This window comes from Antrostomus carolinensis, unplaced genomic scaffold, assembly GCF_000700745.2.
Source record: "Antrostomus carolinensis isolate BGI_N321 unplaced genomic scaffold, ASM70074v2 scaffold4503, whole genome shotgun sequence".
Lineage (NCBI taxonomy): Eukaryota > Metazoa > Chordata > Aves > Caprimulgiformes > Caprimulgidae > Antrostomus > Antrostomus carolinensis.
Window position 1 is genome coordinate 12951 of NW_010304469.1, and position 21441 is coordinate 34391.

Below are 21441 nucleotides of genomic sequence, written 5' to 3' on the forward strand. Positions count from 1 at the left end.
ACAGTGCTTTGAAAGCTTTAGTCAGTAAAATGTCTGTAAAATTGTGGTTTTTGTGGATTTCCAAGGTGTTTTTTGTTTAGCTCATATATATCTCCTTCTATTGCTTAAGAACTGCATTTTGCAGTGAGACATCTTTTATTGCTCTTTGAACCTCTATTTGAGGAATTTGCATCTCCTTAAGTACTGATAAGAGGAACCATTAGCTGTATGTACTTGAACAGCTTTTTATAGAGTACAGTAGACTGAGATTTTGGGGGGTTTGCAAATGCCAAGAGCTCTATTTACAGAAATAAAGAATGACAGGTCACCTTCAGGAAATATAATGGAAAAATGTTTATAAATTGCAAACCACTGGGTAAACTTGTACACTAAATGTGAATCAGCTGGAAGGCCGATAGGGCAAATTAAACACAGATGGAAAACATGGTATAATCTTGTAGCATAGCATCTGTAGAACTTAACATTTGACTGAGATAACGCTAGCAGCACTTCACTCTGTGTTTGTTCTGGTGATTTAGGACCTCCCCAGACCAGCAGTGGAAATGAGCAGCACTCCTCAGCTTCTATCTTTGAACATGTGGATAGGATGTCACGTTCCTCAGATGCCAGCAGACGGGTCCCGAGCAAGATCCAGCTGATTGCTATGCAACCGATGGCAGCACCTCCGGTTCAGAACTCGGTGCTTTCTGATCGAGTAGCAGAGACCAACAAAATTAATAAAGAGGTATTTGAAAGTGCTTTGAATGTTTGTGGAGGACTGCATGCCCAGCCAAGAGGGAAGTGAGAAGTATCCAGTTTCTTGTTATCTGAAGATCCCGAGGAACTGAATTTTTACAAGTTACAGGAATAATCCTGTTTCTGTCCAGAGAGATAATCTGACCTGTTTTTAAGGGATAACTAAACCAAAACTTAAACACTGAGAGAGGAGCAACTTTGATGGTCAGGATACTTTGTGTTACCATCCCTTTGCTAGGACATGACTTACAAGAGTTCTATTAATGCTTGAGAATTGGAAAGTCTGGCCCACATTAGTTTTCGTTCTACACCATTATTTTGACATTTCAGCAACTCAGGATGTGGGTTATACAAACAAGTTATCTCGAGGCATTCTGGGGTGTGAGTTTGCAGCATATTAAGTGCTTCCAACTTCTGATGTGTTTATCTGACAGTAAAAATGCATAAACTTCTTGCTTTCTCTGAGGCTTACGTTACTGTAAGCAGAATGTGAGCATGCCTGGGGCATTAGGAGAGAAGGTAGTGTGCTGTAAAACCACATCATATGCTGCTTGACAGTACCATGTACCTTCATCCTAGTTTTGTATGGGTGTAAGATGACATCTTCTCATAATTTAGACTGGAAGGTTACTGGAACATTTAACTTAAATGTGTTAAGATACTGTGTTTCTGAGTACCTTGCAGAAGACAGGTAAATGCATTTATCTAGTATGCATAGGCAAGAGGGACCACAAAACAGAAGTCTGATTATATGGGAAGAAGGCATATAATTCTAACTATAAATGTAAAGAGTAAGTTGTCCCTTTCATGCCTTTGGGGGATTTTCATGAGAGAATACACAAAAATAAATTTTTATTTGGTTTTTAATTTGCTGCTGCAGATGTGTTCCCAAACTAATCCAGCACAGGCAGAGCAGTTGTTGCTACCTGGTCTGGCACTCAAGGCTTTTCCATTGATAGGAATTATTTCAGTGAGTTTTGGGCCAGGACTTAAAAGTGAAGTGTTACAATAGCTTTCCTCAGATTATGAGATGCACTCCAGGGAATCTGAAAAAAAGATGGGATAGAGACATGAAAGCTCAGCCTGCAAGAAGACGTAGAGTGATGAACGTAACGCCATGTTGATCTAGGGACCTGGGCCCTTGAACTGCTGCTATGTTTCTGCATCGCTTGTGGTGTCCTCTCATGCTCAGCAGAGGCACTGAGTTATGAGCTCAATTAGCTCTTTAAGTTCTTACTTCTGAAGTGATGAAGGTCATTAAAGGGATTGGGTGACAGACTTCAACACTATTGATCAAATACACCTCTGTTTGACAAGCAAAGGTAGATATAGCCTGTACTGGTTATTCTTATTTTTTCAGAGCAGTGTCACTTCTGGCAGACAGCAGGAGTTTTTTGTGTTCCTCCTGCCTTTTGTTAACAAACTGCCACCTCTCTCTAATTGCACCTGCTGTGCTGGCAATCGTATTGTGTATGATAATACAGCTACCTGGGGAGACCATGGGGATATTGCAAATTATCCAAGAAAGAAAGTGTGTTTACAAATTGTGTGACTTATTTTAATCCTTCAGAGGTTTGAGGGAGGAGGGAGGTAGGGGCAGGCAGGGAAGTGAGGAGGAAAGGTTTACAGAAAAGCAGCAGAAAGTTCTATTTACAAAAGCTCCAAATAAAACATGCACTTGATATTTTTTCCCCCCTCCTTCTTTAAGATACAGACAGCCCTGAGGCATAAATCTGAGATTGAGCATCACCGCAATAAGATTCGTCTTCGCGCCAAGCGCAAAGGGCACTATGAATTTCCAGTGGTGGATGATGTGGTGGTGGTTGACTCCAAAGAACAGCACAGAATATATCGCAAGGCACAGATGCAGATTGACAAGATCTTGGACCCTGGAGGCAGTGTGCCTACTGTCTTCATAGAGCCCAGGAAGAGGTAGGGATTTCAAAGATGGGAAAGAACAGTTTTCTTTTAGAGTCAGCTTCCAAAATACATCAAACCTCTACTTCTGAACTATCAGAGCTTAAAATCATTTTGATCCCTAGTTGGATTTGAGTTATCTAGGTGAAAAGGTTTGGGTTGTTCTAAATATTTTTATTTATTTCAGTATATATCAGTACGTTTTGTTTTCAAATTATTCTTTTACAAGTTCTCAGGGGTGAATTCTTGATAAATAAACCCAGATGTATGAAAAGTGTCTTAAACAATTTAGTATTTGCTCTGCCTTTTTTTTGCATAATTCCTGTGTGATACAGTGGGATCAAATTGCAATATAAATGCTAAAAAAGATAAACAGAAAATATAAATGGAAGAAATCAGTGCTTCTGCACTGACAGGATGTAGCATTTCCCCAGCTTCGTGAGCTCCTCAGCTGGTTTGCCTGGTAGGGTTAAACCCAACGTGCCAAGTGCAAAGCCTTGTTGGCAGTGTGGTTTGTTCTGCTACTGCACATGTGTCAGACGTTGGTCTGGGAGGTCTGGAGAGGCACTGGGAGTGGCAGAGTTGGAGCATGGACAACTTTGAGAGATGAATGTAGAAGAATCATGACACTGGAGAGAGTCTGAAGTAGGAAGGGACCAGTTTGGATAGCTGTCCATGAAAGCGTTATTAGGAGAAGTTTGAGGAGAGAGATTCAAGGCTAAAAAATTGAACTGGCATGAAAACATGGGAAAGGGAAAAGAAACAGGGCTGAGGCAAGAATGGGTTGGAGGAAATGGGCAGAGGAGATCAACATTGTGTGGGATGAGAAGAAAAATCGTAAAAAGAAATGTGTTTACCTTTGTCTTGCTTTTCTCTCTCTCTGCTTTTTGTTTTTTTCCTATTCAAGTTCTCGTGCAAAACGTTCTCCCAAGCAGCGCCGGCGACATCAGATAAACGGTAGTCCTCTTGATGCGGAAAAGGACAGGTTAATCACAACTGACAGTGACGGGACATATAAAAGGCCTCCAGGAGTCAATAACTCTGCATATATTGTATGTATGTCTCTTGAATGGCAGGAGTGGTCTGATAATTGTAATGATAGTTGTGACATGGGAGGTTTTTGGCCTTCTGACAATGGTCTGTATAGCTCATTTCAGTCACACGTAGTTAGCATGTAAGTCAAAGTGAAATGAGAATTTCATTGGCACAGTCAGTATTAAGCAGTAAAATTCTGCCAAGTACTCCTTGATAATAAAGAAGCCAAGTACCAAAACCTTGTTTTCATTAATGCCACTGTATTATGCATATGAAAGTGTGCTTGGCGCGTTCCACAATATGTTGAATAGAGCTTCACTCTAGTCCAATTTGCTGGATGTCATATTCATATGTTACAGGAAATTCCATCCTTTGCTCTCACAGAGTGGAAGACTCGGTTCCTTTTATGAGAAATTTAATCTTTAAATGTGGGAATTAATTATTAGTGAAAGAGAAACATGTCTTTGTACTGAAGTAACTTGAAACAATTCTAGTATAATGTCTTGAAAATTAATTTTGTTCCCTGTCTACAAAAGGCAAAGACACTGGAGAATGCGTCTGTTCAATCATATCCATGTTACCCACTGTATTTAGGCATCTTTAACCACTTCTAAGCAGACTTAACTAAGCCTAATGCTAATATTGGAAACCCCTGGACAGTTTTCATCTTGAAAGATGGTTTAATAATTTTAAGAATTTCACCATTAGCTGCATATGCATTCAAGTCACTACAGTGTTGATTTCTGTGATTTCCCTCTGCCTTCAAACAAGAGTGTGAGGCTTTTCATGTCATGCTGCAGCAGAATGAATTATCATCTGAAGCTGTTTAATTAAGTCGTGTCACACAGTAAGCTCAGCCCCTTTGGCATCTGTAGCGAGACACTACTCAGAATGCTAAGTTCCTGATGAAGTAGAGGCTTTTGCATCTTGACAACCAATTTTGCAGTCTGCATGCAGTGGTAAGAATGAGCTTTGATAATAAGGCTGCTGCTGCAAAGCTGCTTTAATTTCCCGTTACTGATAAACAATAAGCCCATGTGGTAAGATCCCAGGTAGTAATTGTGGTGCATGCATTGGGTATTACTGCTATGAAGCACTTACATGCATCACATTCAGGTGATGCACCAAATTTCAAGTCCATGCAGCTAACCACTTAGTTGCTTAACAGCTCCTTTTGTGTGTTTTTCTAGGAGGTAGTAATTGTTTAATATTGCTGCTGGCGTGGTCAGTTGTAAGCTAGAAACTGAATTAATTTCTTGGAACTGCAAAAGCTACAGAGAAGTCAAAGATGTAGACAGAAGCTTACAAAGACAAAAGATTGTCTTTTTCTAGGTGGAGTAAATGGTCTCTGCGTGATTTCATTGCATGCTTGCAAACTGCAAGATTTCTGTTATAGCTGAGTAACTCCTGCACAAAGCTGCCTTATGTGAGGTCAGAGTGTTTCATGTCACACTGAGTGCAGTATTTGAACAGCTGGTGTAATGTATGTGCAAGCATACGTGCCTGCAGAAGTGGGGAGGGTTAGAGGCAGGTTTTGTCCAGCACTGGTACTTATGCTATTTGTCTCACTGTGGTTCTGGCAAATAAAATGTTGCTTAGACTTAAGGCCCACAGGGGCTTGGAAGCTGGCCAAGCTGGTTGGATCTTCTCTCTGGCTGCCCTTCACCTTCTTTCTATTTCCTCCAGTCTGATCCAGACTTGCCTCCTGAACCTCAGACATCATCTTCAGCTGATCTGGGGAAGTTCCCTGGCTTGCCTTCCCACCCAGTCTCCCAGTACGTCCCACCGCAGCCATCCATTGAAGAGGCTCGGCAAACCATGCACTCGCTGCTGGATGATGCTTTTGCGCTGGTGGCTCCCAGCAGCCAAGCAGCCAGTTCGACAGTCGTCACACCGCCTGGGGTCTCTGCAGGACAGCCGGTAAACAACACTCCTGCTCGAGCAGGGAGGGGACCCACATGCACCCAGTGGGGATCACCTTATGGTCCAACTCAGGCAGTAAACAACCCATTTAATGTGAGTGATGCGATTTAAAAGGCTAGTCTGGGAAGGTAGTTAGCACCAGTTGAGCCATGGTCACCGTTACTGTGCCCTTGCTGTCAGGACTTATCACAAATGCAGAACAGTTTCTGGAACCAGGAGAATTCAGAAATGACCATCACAAGTTGGTGAACTGGCTTTTTAAGCCATTTGGATTTTTTTCCCTTTTCCCATCCGAAACACAACATAAGGTAGGAGTTCTGCTCCTTTAGAATAACTTTTCTGTTCTTTTTAGTTATGATCTTTGACAGATCAGTCTTATTAAGTCCAAAAGTAAAACTTCATTTTTTTATTTTTATTTTTTTTTAATTTGTGCTAGTTCATGTTTTGACAAAAAAAAACCCAAATCAATGTGGTTATTTGGCTTAGGTCATATTTTTCAGCAGGGCATCCAAATACTTGCAGGAGTTGAGGGGTAGGGAAGCAGTATTTCCCTGTATGATTTTTTGTATTTTATGGAGCACTGAGACACATGGATAATCTTTTAAGTAATCTCAAGTTCCACAACAATTCAGTTAAAGTTTCTTAATGCCATTGGACTGTTGAGCCTGAGTGTGTCTTTCTGCTGTAGTCTGATGCTTGTTGAGGTAAAAAGAGATTTCCAAATGCAAAGCTTGGTTCGCTGAAAGTTTTAAGCTAAGTAGACAATGGAGCAGCCCTTGATATTCTGCAAATGAGAGAAAGTATTTTTGAAAGGATTTTAAGTTAAGACTCTGATCAGACAGAAGAGACTGCTAGCCTACTGTAGCAGTGATTCCCAGATCATCTTGTGCTGTGGGGTTTGTAAAACTAAGCTCTTACGCTTGCAATCAAGTCACACATACAAGCCTAGTGATTGCTGCCATTCATCACCCAGAAGGCTGACAGTGGACTTCCCAGGGTATGCATTTTGATTTTAATTTGGATTTTTTTCATTCTTCTGACAGAGATACGTGGAATTTGGAATGACTCCGCCAACAGCACCAGGTCTCCTACCAAGGTAGCTTTTCACTGACAGAATTACCATTTATTATTTTCTTCGTAGTTCCTCCAGAGTTCTTACTGGCACTGGTATATTATTATGCAAAGTACTGTATAAATGAGAAGTAACAGGAGCCCAGATCCAGCCTGTATAATTTATTTATGTAGCATGAATGACATACGCATGCTGTATGGAATCTTAGCCTCTATTTAAAATCAATGTGTTTGTAGCCCCTTGGCTATAGAGATATCCTTCCAAATAGTGAGTAAACCACTTGAGTTTCAGCTTTTAGAGAGCCTGAAACAGTTACTCAGATCCATGTAATTCTCCCAATATTCTCACTTTCATCTTGTTTCTGTAGCCTCAGGGCAATACTCGCTCACAAACGCTTCCAGATGACTAATGGATTCATTCTATTTTTAACCAAGTTGAGAACAAATTACAGAGTATGGTGACCCTTGCAGAGAAAGCCTGCCTTGCAGACCTATTATTAGAAAATCAAGAGGGAAGAACAAATTTCCCATCTTCTCTTGGTCTTGCTGTGGGAGAATCATGTAAAGAGAAGAAAATAGTTGTCCAGGTGTCTGTTGCTTCCTTGTCTGTGTTTTAACTACACGTGAAGTTGGACTCTTTGAGTCATGGTACCCACTGTGGTCAGAATTGTCTCACCCTTTCCAAGCGGCTGCAGCCAAGGTGGTAAAAAGACGGCCTCGTACTGCGCTCTCATTGCCTTTCTACAGTTCACCGTGTGAGATTAAATCCCACTGGCATCGGTCTCATTCATTAGATTTCACCTGAAGTCTTCACTGCCTTGGAACTTGATGGTAAAATGGATATGAAGAATGTTCCTTTATCCATTGTTCTGCAGCCTTTTGAAAGGGCCAACTAGAAGAGGAGGAGTCTGTAATCACATTTTCTTATTCTTGGCTGAAGGTGACAGTTTCAGTGTGGCTTGAGCATACATGAAATGGCTCACAGTATGACATGCAGTGTCTTTTTTGTAATTTAGGTTACCTTGAAGATTGAGCTTTGAGATTGTCAACAGAAAGCATAAACAATTGATTGTTATTGAGGATTTTATTTTTGTTGGCTTGTTACGCATTCAGGGAAAATGTGATAAATTAATCATGAAATACTGTAACCCATATTAATACACCCAAGCAAGATAGTGTCTTTGCAACATATTTTTTGTTCAAAAGTATATTAACCTGTGGCATAAACACTCTGGATTTCTGTAAGTTGCAAATTAATGGCATCATTATTAGTAGTTCAAATGCTGGCTCTGCCACTGCCAGCAGATTAAGTTAACAATCTCAAGGTTGTTGGCCTTAACAAGAAGAATTCTTTTAAATTTTCATTGAAATAGAATGTTTTCTAAAGCTTGGTCGATAGAAAATAAGGAAAGAGTTGTGGTTGTGGAGTGGGGGTTATGCTTAAGTTCAGAAGATAATGCTAAACAAATTGGTAGAAACAGTGCACCAATGAGAGGAAGGAAAAATAACCTGAGGTCAGTATGATTAGGTGCCATGTATCAATGTCATAGTCCATTGGCTTAAATATCCAATGCATGGAATAACAGTTGGGTGACTGTAGTGTTCCCTTCTCTGTACAAATGCAGTCAGCATCTTTAATGAGGTGGAACCAACCTGGGTAAAAAAAAAAATTAAATGTAAAAGACCTAGGTCACATAACAGCTGGGCAAACATAAAGGCACCATGAACATCTTTTACCAGAAGACCAATATTGCATCATGCAACAGAGATAGAGGTACTTAGCTGTAGTGGATTAGTGGTGTAAAATTGATGTTGGGGGCATTTTCTCCCCACTTAATTAAATAACCAGAGATTAATAATTTTTTTGAATATGCAAAGATAAATTAAAGGCTGAGTCTCAGTCTGGAAGTAGAAAGGAGCACTAGAAAGCTTGTATGATACAGACTCAGAGCTGTATCCCATTATTATACTCTTCTGTTGTTCTCTGGCTTTAAAGAGTAGTGAAATCTAGCTATTATAAAGAAGATTGAGAAGACAGGATGAGGTGTTATAAAACATGCATCTTTCAAGTACAAACCGATCGGCAACAAAGTATATACTTCCTGTCCTCTGAAAAATTGTCTCAAAAATAATGCATCTGCAGTAATGTTGAGAAAATATTTTCTTCAGACAACATCAAAAAATTGTAGTAATATATCAGCTGCAAGATTCCAGCTTGGCATTGTAGGCATAAAGGGCCAGATGATCACATGCTTTACTGGTTACAGTGATTAACATAACAGAAGTGACACTGTTAAACATTACCTACCCATTCAGGCATTTATTTTAACTAGCTTGTAAGTCTGGTTGGAAATGGTTTCCTCTGGATCCGCTGAATGGATACGTGGGATTGTAGGCAAGGGAGCTGTGGAAATTCTGGCACTTCCACAATGGAATTGTTGCAGCTTGAAGCCTTTATACCTCCTCCATTTAATACTGTATACCAAGTAGCTAGTACTTTAATTTACAATTACTTGTTTATGCTTTATTAGGCTCTTATTTTGCTTTATTAGACTATTTATTATTATATCAGCTTTCTTTGCTATCTGACTGTCATACAAAGGTGGTTAGTTTTTCAAATAAAGCACAAATCCGGAATAGTTTGAAATAGATGCATTCACAAGATTTTCTTGTAAAACAAAAGGATGTAAAACTGAGGTCTTGAGGAATGGGATAGGTTGCAGTCCATAGCTTAGAAGATGCCATTGTGGTAAAAGGCTTACAAAGCTCATCCCTAGTCCTCACTTTGTGTAATTTCATGTGCTTGATTTAGGATGTTTGTCTCACTTTGCTTCCTTTATACTCACCAGTGAGAGGTGCCTGCAGAAAATTTGGTGAACCTAATCTTTTGCTTTGAAAGCCTCTTGAGGAGCGTGTCTCTCTTCTTTTATCATACCTGGAGTCTAAGAGAGACTAGCCTAGTAACCTAAGCACCTGAAGTTTGGGCATCCACACTTCCACCATGTTGGTAGAAATCAATGATCCTTGAAAACTCAGCTGCCATTAGTCTTTTAAAATATAATCTCTCCATGCCAGGGTTAAGATATGTTAATAGGAAGCATAGGAAAAGCAGCATTTACATCTACTTCTCTGCTCCTGTTCTGTGAATGAATTATAGGGTTTCTTTTGCAAGTCCCATTACCTTGGCACAATTAATAAAGTTAGATTGATGACAGTTTCTGTTGTTAACTCTTTTCAGTAAATTCATAACAATGACTACCAGTGTCAGCCTGAGTTATAGGGAACGTTAACTTTAGTATACATTGCACCTCTTCATACGAAAGCTTTGAATGGTTTGATGAATCTTAAAGAGCAAAGTTCTGAAAATTTCCTGAAAAATTATGAGAATGCTTGATAAAATGGAAATTGTTCATTAAATACATGTGTAATGCAGTTTGTATGGTTTGATTTAAACTAAAACTGTGTGCCCAGAAACTCTTGAGTAAGAGTCAAATTTTTGGCTAAGGAGCTACATCGCTATTGAAGTCTTACTTATGTTTGGGGTTTTTTGTCATTGAAGGTACTTCTTTTTCCCAAAGGGAAAACAAGATCTGTGGACTTTTTTCTCTGCACTGGGAGACTGCAACATGTGAAAAACGATTGTGTGAAATTTTGTTTCTGACTCCTATTCCTGTGTAGTGCAAGTCATGAAGGAGGAATATATTCCTCAGATGTTATTATTTCCTTTAGCATTTTAATGTGAAAATGTATATTAAAAGGCATCATAAAGAATTGTTGTATGAGGTATACATGCATTACTGCTTCTAATTAGGCAATTCACTTATTGTAATCTTGAGTCCTTACTTTTCCACAGGCAGAACTTTGGGCCAGCTTTTCTTCAGCCTGCTGAGTTAATGCACCCAGACCAGCAGCCACCTGAGGTCCAGTATTCCTCCAGAGGGATATACTCAGAGGAAATGCCATCAGTGGCACGGCCACGACCAGTTGGAAGCACTGCAGGTACACACTTCATTTAAGCTGAATATGCACTAAAATAACTGATCCTTTTCCATATCTACTCTTACACTGAGGTCACCATTAAGGTGTGATTCTCCTTCAGCTGCTACACTTGAAATGTGGTCCTTGTCTTCACTGCCAAAAACAAGTGATCACAAAGTGAGGTAGGTCCATAGGACCTTGGAGAAAAAAAAAAAAAAAAAAAAAAAAGGCAGTGCTTTGCCACCTTTTTACTATCTTACAAGCATTGGTTATCACAGTGTATTTAAAAAAAAACAAAACAAAACCACTCCTTAAGAATGGAAAACTACTTAATTGTTTTAGAGCATACAGCATATGCTAACTTTCCACTGCCGACTTTCTTTTGTGCTAAATGAGCTAACTGATGCACTCCAAATCAGCCTGCTAAATAACAATTTTTAAAATACTTTTCTGCCTCTTTCTTTTTCATTTCTCTTTCTAGAAATGTATGCATAAAAGCAGGATCTTTTAGCTTCTGATGATATTATCTGTTGCTGTTGTCCCATGTCAAATCATCTTCTCTGATTTGGTTGTGAGATAATTTCCGTAGCACTCATCAATGCTATCATGAATAAGATTCTAACATCACATGGCATTTAAGCAGCAAACACTGATTCTGAGAATAAAATATTCTGTTCTTATGCAAATGCCACAGTTAATTTTCTCCAGATAAATCTTTTGTTACTGGGGAGTTGAAAAAAAATGGGAATATGATCATATACTCATGTCAGAGTCCTAGTTTTGATAGCTGCTATCCTCTCCCTGTAAATGTTAAATGAATGAGAATGACAGGGATGTAGTGACTGTTCCACTTTAATGATGATTACTTTATTGTCAGATTCACACTGTTCTGTAAATGTTTAAGTATATTCTGCTTGAAAGCTTGTAGGCAATTCAGATGATTAGTTCCTGTCCTTCAGCATAATTACATACAAATATCAAACTTCTCAAATATTGGAGGTTTTTGAGAGGAAAATATGAAAGTAACCTAACTGTCCATCACATAAATCACACTGTAGTTTTTGCCTTTTCCTCCCTTTTTGTACACACACACTCACACAGAGTTTTATTTTGTGTATCTGTGGGTTTATTAAATGTGTTTAATTTCTAATGAATAATAAAATATAATAATAATAAAATAGATTTTGTTTCCCTGTGGGAGGAAATTCAGGAAAAAGGAAAGCTGGCACATTGTTACATGTCTCTTACAATTAATGGTGGTGGCTATCCTTGCACGTGTTTGAAAGCAGTGGGAGGGAAGGGAAAGGAGAAGGGAGGAGGTTAGCTTTCAGGCTGAAAGGAGATACAGTGTGTTCTGACCTTCTCATTAGTCAATGACAGTATCGTTTAATATTTAACCGCAAAGCAAAGCTTGAAAGAACCATACTCTTGTATAGTCATGTATTTTGTTTTTCTGAGAGATGGAATAGAAAACAGTCTGGAAAATTAGGGTCTTGCCAGTGTGATGCAAATAAGGTGTACCACAGGAGCGAATATCTTCTCTGTGCTGCTGAGTAATTTACATGAAAGCATTGCCAGGGCTTTCGGTAAATGCTGTGTGGAAAGGGCTGGCATATTTTTGGAATGAAGTGTAGTCCATGTCTAAGATGTATGTATCTCAACCTCTTCTTTCAGTGCAGTGGCAATGAAAAGCATCACACTCAAATGAACTGCACAAAATGCATGTAACTTTTCCTTCTTTATTCTATATTGACAGCCTTCTTTCTGCTGTTTTTTTTTTATTATTATTTTATTAATTGCACAGAAACAGAGCTCCACTTTCTTCTTGTCTCCTGCTTCCAACAAAGTTTTATGTTGTGATTTGTCTGCCCTACAAACTTGACTGTGTGTAAAGATGAAAAAACAATATTTGCTTTTAAGGTTCTCAGATACAGCACCTCACTCAGGTGGGAATTGCTAGCAGGATCGGAGGTCAACAAGTGGAGATCCCCTCAGGCAGAGCAGGGCATGGCCAGCCGGGGGGGCCAGGGTGGCCCCAGTACCGTGGAGAGGATGAATATGCTAGGCGAGATGCAGTGAGTACTGTGTTACACATTTGCATAGTTTCCAAAGTAGTGATATGTTCGGGTATTTTTTTTCCTGCATTACTGTTTGGAACTTTTTCCCCCTGGAATACTTTCAGTTGCTTCTCTGACATTCTTTGCTTTGCTCTTCAAACCCTTGTTAGCTCTTCTAACTTTTGCTTGCTGTTCTTTCACCTTTGCTTCTCTAACTGCTTCCTCTCACTTTACCCTAACCTTTTTTTTTTTTTCTCACTTGAGGCCTTCACCCATTAATTGCAGTTCACACAGTTCTGCTTCTGAGCTCCAGCAGAGGTGGATACTGCTTTCCATTTTCTTCTTTGAAATATGCCTCTTTATTTTGAGATCACTGTAAGTAGATAACATTGAATTAAATTGTCCCAGACTACCATTCTCCTTTGTATTGGTATCGTTCTTTTGGCTTCTGTATCAGGGTGTAACAGCAGGAGTCAGGGCAACAGAATAAGGTCCGTACTTCCAGATAATAGTAGAGGTGTTTCTAAACAAGTTGTTTTCCAGCCTCAGTCAGCAGGATGTGGTAAATTAATATGTATTAATTTACCAGTGTTGCCTAGACAGCCATCTTGATTTCGTGTTCTTGGCAGTGGTCCTTCTAGAGGTTCACATTTCTAATTCAACTATCTATGGCCTTTCCAGGAAAGATTCAGTTGCCTGCTACCAGTCCGTGTTTGATGTACTTGCATCCTGAAGCAGACTGACCTGTGACAGCTGTATTGTAGTTCTCTCAAGAGCAACAACTTTATGCTTCTCTTTTGCCTCTTTGCTTAAACTATCATTTTTCTGATTTCTTCCTTGAGGGAGGAAGGAAGGATCTCCTTTTGCATACTTGGGGCAGTGTGTGTTCACACTACTTGAAGTTGCTTTGCAGTGTTGCGTGATCTCAAAATGGCTTCACATAAAGAAAATGCAACAGGATGGACTTCATCTTTAGATGTTGGTGAAACTGAGCTTCCACCACTCCCAATGAACTTGAAAGGAGCAGCATACAGCTTTTGAGAACTGGGCACACTAGAGACAAACTCTGAGACTGTTAAAAAACTTTAATTGTCAAAGCCAAAAGATGGATTTGCCTTATTTAACTTGCTGTCTGTGCTTGGAACTGTGGTATTTGAGTGCAAGAACATCATCATTTCAGTTTACATCTAGAAGAGCACTGGCATGAAAGGTTTTAGTGTCTCTCCTGTTCCATTTTCAGAGGCATCTCGAGGTTGCCATTCATTGCCCCTTCTTATAATTTCTTTCTTTTCTAATCTAGATCTTCTCTAGATCTGTGGCCTTTCCCTTTTGTCGCCCAAGTGCATGTTCAACTATTACTTTCTTAATATTTTATTACTTGAATTGCTAATATATTACTGAAAATTCAGTTGCAGACCCATTATCTGAGATGATATGCAAACAGTTGGTTTTGACATCAGTTACCTGCACAACTTTCAAAGATTCATGGCCTAATACAATATGATTTGGTTGCAGTTTGCACCTTCAGTCACCATTTCAGATGGGTACATGTCATCTCAATCCTGGTTGGCTTTTTTTTTAATTAATTAGAGTTTATACACTTCCTTGGCTTTGACAGAACTTTTTGCTCACTGGTTGCTGCAGTTCATATGTTACTACAAAAAAACAAAAAAAAGCAAAAGGAGGAGATCATGGACTAAAACTGTCTGAATATTGTGTCATTTAGTTGTAGGAGAGCTCACCTGGTACCTGCGCTTTCCTTTTCCTATGAGGAATTCTTTCCTTTTTTGCAAAGAATTATTCCCATTAAAAAAAAAACAGAAAAACCCCCAAAAACCCGAACAACATTATTAGATGAGCACTAGTCTTGTAGTTTTCTATAGTTAAATAATTACTTTCAGAGTTTGGATTCCTTCCCTAAGACAGAGCTCTAAATTTGTCTTTCCCCCTTTGAAAAGGGGGATTTACTTAATGACAGTCAGGTTCCTGGTGGTTCAATTTATCCTTTGCAAACAGTCTTACTGTGCCCTCATTCTGAGCAAGTTTTAAAAATTAAATTCTGCACTTAGGAGGGTTGGATCTAGAGCGCTCTTCTCACCTGCAGACTCGAGGGATCTGCATTTGTGATCCTGCAATCGCCTTTTTCCTCTTAGTGTCCTCACCTGTTATTCCTGCAGTCAACACCTGATTTTATGCTAGCATATGATCTCTTGCTTGTGTCTCCTGACCCAACACCAGTGTGCAGGTTACCATCAGTTCACCTTAATTCTTCATCTAGAAGACCTAGGCAACCAGGATAATTACAGCATTTCCTTAGCTGACACAAAATACAATACTGGGAAAGTGGTCATTTGAGCAGCAGAACAAATGGAACCTTGTTTCTTACAGATGTGTGTAGTATCTTGCATATCTCTACCTCCCTACCACCACCTGGCATCTCCTCCTATCCATCCGTAGTCCCCTGTAGCTCTCCACTGTTCTCCCAAGTCTTCTCCAGGTTTCCAGTATTTCCCCCAAGCCACCTTTATCCTTTTACTTGATTTTTATACTCCAGCTGCCCACTGTACTTCAAGTTGTCCCCCATGTCCCCTAGCTATCTGTCCCCTGTGAGATACATGTTGGCTGACAGGTCCAGCTGAGCACAGCCTACCCTGGCCTTTCTGCCACTCAGAAGCAGATTCAATAACAGCACAAATCAGGTTATATCTAATTAGCTAGCTATTTTTATTAATTTTATAGTATATATCTGTTCATACATACACATGTATATGTGTGTATATATTTATATGTCCCATTCAGTTGAAATTGGCCACAGAGTTCGAGAGTTATTAAATGGATTAACAGATTCCCAATGTGATCTCAAATCTTCATTCCTTAAGAAGATATTTTTGTCAATTATTTTGTACTGCTGTTAATTATACAGAGGTTTCTATATTAAAACATATAATTTATAGATACTATATAAAACTATATATTGTTACTTATATACATATATAATATTATATAATAAATCAATGTGTATTTCTGTTAATAAAGGAATTTAAAAGTAAAGAAAAAACAGCAAAAATTTTTCCAGCCTTTTTACTCTCCTTATTTTGCTGTTGTAGTTTAGTATAGGTTAGGTTTCTAAACCAGTGTGGTTTTGAAAGTTCTTGGACCTGTTTAATTCTGATGTTATATATGAGATCACAAAATACACATTTTTGTTTTTCTGAGATATTTAAGAAAAGTTTCATAGCCTTAATGATAAAAAGCAGCCCCTGCGGTCATCAGATATTCTTCTAATTTCCTTTAAGAAACCATTCTTATAGTGCTAATTCAGTGCAGTATGAGATAGAAGCTGAATCACATAATGCATTTTAATGTGAAAGTAACTTGAACATAATTTAGGTTGCTGTTAATACTCATGTCAAGGAATGTTTGCTTTGAATATTTTTTTTTATGTCATCTCTTTTGTATAAACCCACAGAGTGCTTGTCAGGTTTGCTAACTTGAAACTGCACGTATGAATTAGTTTCGGGTTTCACTGCCAAATTAATAATTTTGGGCAATCAAGAAACCCATTCATTCCTTTCTGATACAAAAAACGCCTCCCTTTTAGAAGAAGTAAGGCAGGATGTTACTTGTAAAACCTTCTTTACTTATCATTCTTCTATTAAAGCCTCTTTTCCTCTTAATCTCTCTCCCCAAATTAACTGTGTAAATGATGAGTGCTGTACGCGAGCTGTGCAAGAGAGTCCGCATCTGTTATTAGTTCTGCTTTATACAAAATGGCTTAGATTTTATTCATTTCTTTGAGAGATGTTAAGGAACATACTCTCATGCATTTTTGCGTTCCCTGCACACTACTGCCACAGTCCCTCTAGGTCCCCTGTATCCTTCCCAGGTTCTGCTTTGTAATCCCTTCACTCCCCTCCCCCTGACCCCTAAATCCTCTCCTAGCTGATCCTGCTGCCCTTTCGTCCCTCAGCAAATTGCTCTCTCTGCTACTACTTAAGGTTTATCCACAGGGAAAGATAGCGCTCAGTAAATGGTGGTGACTGTGATCTGAACCTGCTGCAGCTAGCTGCCCCTCGTCCCCAGCGCCGACCCTTTGAAAGGGGATTGCCCTGCTTTGCTCCCAGTTGTGTGTTCAGCAAGGTGTGTTCGAGTCCTTTGTGTCCCGTGTTTTCTTCTGGCTGTCTCTCAGTCTGCAGCAGCACAAGGCAAGAGGAAACGCTTGCTTTAGGGATGTCAGCTGGAGTTTAGATTTTCAAAACGTATCTCATTTGTGTCTGTACTGGGAGTCAGTGCAGTCATCTAGTGTACTGTAAATTCATGCTTTGTTTTAGTGTAAGCAGATTTTTTTCCCAGATAGACAACCCCTTAAACTCAAGCTTCTGTTTTGTTTCTCTCGTTTTGTTAGAAAATCTGTTACTGAACAAATGCAGAATTAACCCCTTTCTACCCTGAAACAGTGATTGTCCCTAAACTAGAACAGTGTTTCTCAGATATGTAAAACAGCTGTTGGGTATAGAAAAATCTAATCTTTCTGATTTTAATAATTTTCTCCTGCTGCTTCTTCTGTTGACCATGTTTTCCTGGGCACTGGTCAGTCACAGGATCCTCACAGGTGTACAGTCTGAACAGGCAAACCAGGCAGAGAATGGCTAGGTGAAAGCAGTAGTATCTCTATAGATAATATGGAGAAATGATAGCTGGGAAGAGAGTGATTTGCCTTTTGTCTTTCAAGAAGTTGATGGAAAAGCAAGGGAAGAGAAGCCAACTCTGTTGACTTCCAGTTCTGTGGTGCTTTTTCTCCCCACCTCATTCCACTTCAGTATCTAAACATACCATAGATTAGAAGGGGGTCAGAGTTTTTAATGGATGCTCAACAAGATTTTGAAAATCCCTGAACTTGAGGCAGTCCAGCAATTTTGTGTACACTTCTTGTTTTGTGCTCCATAAGAAAAATCACTCATTCATACAACAGAACGACAGTGGCAGCAGGTAGAAGCATCTCCATGCTGCTTTCCCTCTGTTCTTTGCCTTTTTGCTTTCTTGTCTTTTCTGGTATTACCATGTTTGTTCAGAAAGTACAATAATGCTTTCTACCTTTTTCCAGACGCATATGCATGGGCACCAAGAATATTCCTCCTCACCAGTATTCCAGATGCCGAGGACTTCAGCCAAGCAGCCTTCGGCACCCCCTGCTCAGCTTCCACACAACAGCCTTCAGGGCCAGGGCCTTTGCTACACCACCAGTTCCACTGAGGACCTCCAGCCAGGTCACTCTTCAGCCTCTCTTATCAAAGCAATCAGAGAAGAACTTCTGCGGCTTTCTCAGAAACAGACAACAGTGCAGAACTTCCATAGTTGATTTAGCATTCCCTTGCAAATCTGCCAGTTATCTGCTTCCTATGGAAGCAAAGACTTAGAGGAAATCAGCAATGTTGTTCTCTCAAAAGAGTGAACTTTCACAACTCTGTTGACAACACTCTGGAAAAAAAGAAAAAGGCAGCAAAATGAGAATAGTAAGGAGAAATGGGGGACAAACAGGGAAAATCATCAGTGAACAGGGAAAATCATCAATGTCATCACAAGTAATATTAATTAACCTGCTAATATTACGGTGCTTCTCTTCTCTCCCTACCCTCATTCAGCCTTACAAATAAATAAAATCTTAGGTTAAGAAGTCAACACTCCAGCAACAAAAAAGTCACAGGAACAAACTCCCAAGTATGATAGACTCCTTTTTCTAAGGAAGTAGGTCTGAATAAACTGATACGACATTTTGCAAGACATTACAAGTATTCTGATCTCTCCAGTGCTTATGGGGAACCGGTTTGTGTTGCTGTTCTGCAAGAATCCAAACTGTATCAGCTCAAAGGTGTTGAAGATGTGATACCACATAAGAATCACTTAATTTGTCAGGAACAATGGGACTATTTAGAATAAAATTCTTTATGAGCTACTTGTAACAAACTGGAACAGTAATTGTTATAGCTCTGTACTTCCGAATGGAGCTACCCTCTGCACTCTTCCTTGTTTTCCTTCTGGTGCTGAAGCTTCAAGTGTTCCTTCATCTTCAATGTTTGCAAAGTGAAACATTGGCCTTGTATAACTAAGAAAATATCTGTAGACTCATTCAGGCTGGAAAAACAAAGCAAAGCATCCAAACAGAAAGGGCTTGGTATTTATTTTGTCTAAAAATTATTGAAAACTGGGAGAAGAATACTCGGCCACAGTTGAATTTGGGGAAATGTGTATGTATATCTTTAAAAAATCTATTTGCATACTATGTGCTCTTGCAAGACCAGTGATAAAATATTGCCACTCTGTAGTTTGCTTTGTGGACAAAAACCAATCCAGCCTGACTGGTACAGGGTCACCAGCATTACATTATAAATTGATGTCCTAAATCATTGCTTATGTTTGATTCTGAATAATTTTAGTGAAAGTCAGTGGCAGTTTAGAGCATTAACATAGGCTTAGATTTGCGGTTTTGAGACAGTTTCTATATTTATACTTGTTTCCACTGTCCCTTTAAACAAAGGGTAAGCATTATCCCCATGGTAAGAATGGTATGTGCCATGGAACTGTTTGTCGCTGTTTTTTTCCAGAGTTTTAATTTAATATTAGCTACGAATTTACTAATATTTGGCCATTGCATAACTGTAACTGACATAATACATACGGAAATTTTACTTAAGTCATGATTTGTTGGAGTGTTTTGTATTTTCAGTTCAGACTAAATTAAAGCTAACAAACTGGCACAGAGATGGAGGGTAAGCTCAGCATTTGTGAGTAGGCTTGGGAGCCTTGCCCTGGAAAAATGAAAAGGAAAACTATTTGGTGCTACAGTGTGGGTATTTCAAACACCAGTAAGATGGTAGTCGTAAAAGGTCTAAGGAACAGCAGTCTGCCAAAGAGATCGTTGGGCAGTTGATCAGAGTAGGGCTGCTTTTGCCTCACTGGGGTAGAAATGGCATTGGTAAAATACAGGTATAGAACTCTGGTATGGTATAGTGGTCTTTGGCTACCAAATCTGTTCCTGGTTCCAGTGCACAGTTCAATAACTGTGACAGGACTAACTCAGACATAACAAGTAGGAGGACACTGTGGAAGAACTCTACAAACATTGTTCATGAAGTACGTACATAATATTCATTGTTAAAGCCAAAACTAGGAAGCAACTGGCTGTCCGCTGATGCGGGAAAAAAGGTGATATGTTTCCCCTCTTTCTTAGGAGGTTCAGTTATTTTTCTGTTTTTCCACAATCATCAGAAGGCTGTATGAAACCGTTTTGAGGGACTTAGTGTAGCAAAGCCATCTAAATTAATTTCTACTTCCCTGGAAAATACTTAAAGCCCTCATGGGCACTGGTTGGGGTCTGAATGGAGTCAGAACACCAGCATGGTTGTGAACAGCAGTACCAACAGGTTATTATGTTTTGAATTTTTTTAAGTTTTTTGTGTGTTAATCACTTCTAGGATAAAAATTTAAAGAAAACATTTATTTTCTGCCAAGTTTGTAAACATGAATGTTGCCAATACTTCTGCAAAATATCAGGTTTTGCAGAATGAAGAGTGTTTCAGGCAATGTTCATTTGGTCTTTTTGACGGTGCTGAAGACTGACTGTTCCTAAGTGTTCCCATTAGAAGCATGTCTTTTGTAGCCCACATCCTTCTCCAGCTTAATTCTGCAGTGAGGTCATGAGCCAGCACTGATAATATTTGCACATTACTGTGAGTTCATTTCAAGAAAATGTGGGTTTCTAGAAAGTAAGTTTGTTGTCTGGCTGCTGGTTACAGCTATTTAAGAAGGAATATGAAATAAGAGCTTTGAAAGTTAGAGGGACTTTAACCATTTCTCATTCATTTTTGCTAGTGATGGTGATGCTATTATGATATTCCATCTTTTTATGTTTGGAAGAATATCCTTTTCAATCCCAAATCTTGTGAAGAACATGTACAGGACAAATACCTACTGTACAAATAAAAGAGGCTTTCTGATGTAAAAATTGCTCTTTAAAACCTTACAAGTTCGCAGGGAAGGACAGTAAAATATAAGAAGTCGGAAAGTTGTGTTTGGAAGTTATGTTCTCTGGCTGGAGACCTGATCCACTGTTCACAAAAAATGGTGTGGCATGTAGCAAGAAAAGTAACACATAAGGCACAGGTTCCAAGGATGGTCATAAGAAGGGAGACCCCCGCTTTACTTTCTGCAGCTACAGGAAAAGCTGGATTTTTCATGTGCTACAAAAGAACTCTGTGGAATGCATGTGCCAAAATGCATGTTTCCACTTGGGAATTCAGGGGAAGAGCCTGTAAGCTTCTGCATCCCCATGTGCTTGAGCTCTTTTGCCATTTTTTTGTAATTGCCCTATTAAAAGTTGGGGGGGAACCCCAAACCTTTTTTTTGCAACTTAAAGTATCCTGAATTTAAGTATCTGTTAATGAATCTACAAGTTTCTGAAAACACTGATCAGATGAGAAATTGGTACAGGAACAGAAAGCTGTTACCAACAGTTACATCCATCTCCATGACTAAACCATCTGGTTCATGGAAGCCTCAGGCTCTTCTTTCTTCACAATTTTCCTTGACATTTGTGTTTAGTCTGTGTTTAGTTTGGCATGTAGAAGAACTTGGCAAGATGAGAGCTATGTAATTTAGCTTGCTTGGTTTACTTTTCCTTTCCATGACCAAAATGTTGACCTCTAGCCTGCTTCTTGATTATCTTTGG

At 39.3% G+C, this 21441-nt stretch overlaps 1 protein-coding gene across 1 annotated transcript; it reads left to right on the forward strand.

The window, feature by feature from the left end:
• Positions 1-551: 551 nt before the first annotated feature.
• On the forward strand, positions 552-19516 carry KIAA1549 (KIAA1549 ortholog). Its single transcript, XM_010164461.2, has 8 exons — positions 552-724; positions 2444-2667; positions 3560-3704; positions 5374-5607; positions 6654-6706; positions 10535-10680; positions 12580-12734; positions 17821-19516. Exons 1-8 carry the CDS (start codon positions 587-589, stop codon positions 18073-18075), a joined length of 1350 nt encoding a protein of 449 aa, XP_010162763.1. The 5' UTR covers positions 552-586; the 3' UTR covers positions 18076-19516.
• Positions 19517-21441: the final 1925 nt, after the last annotated feature.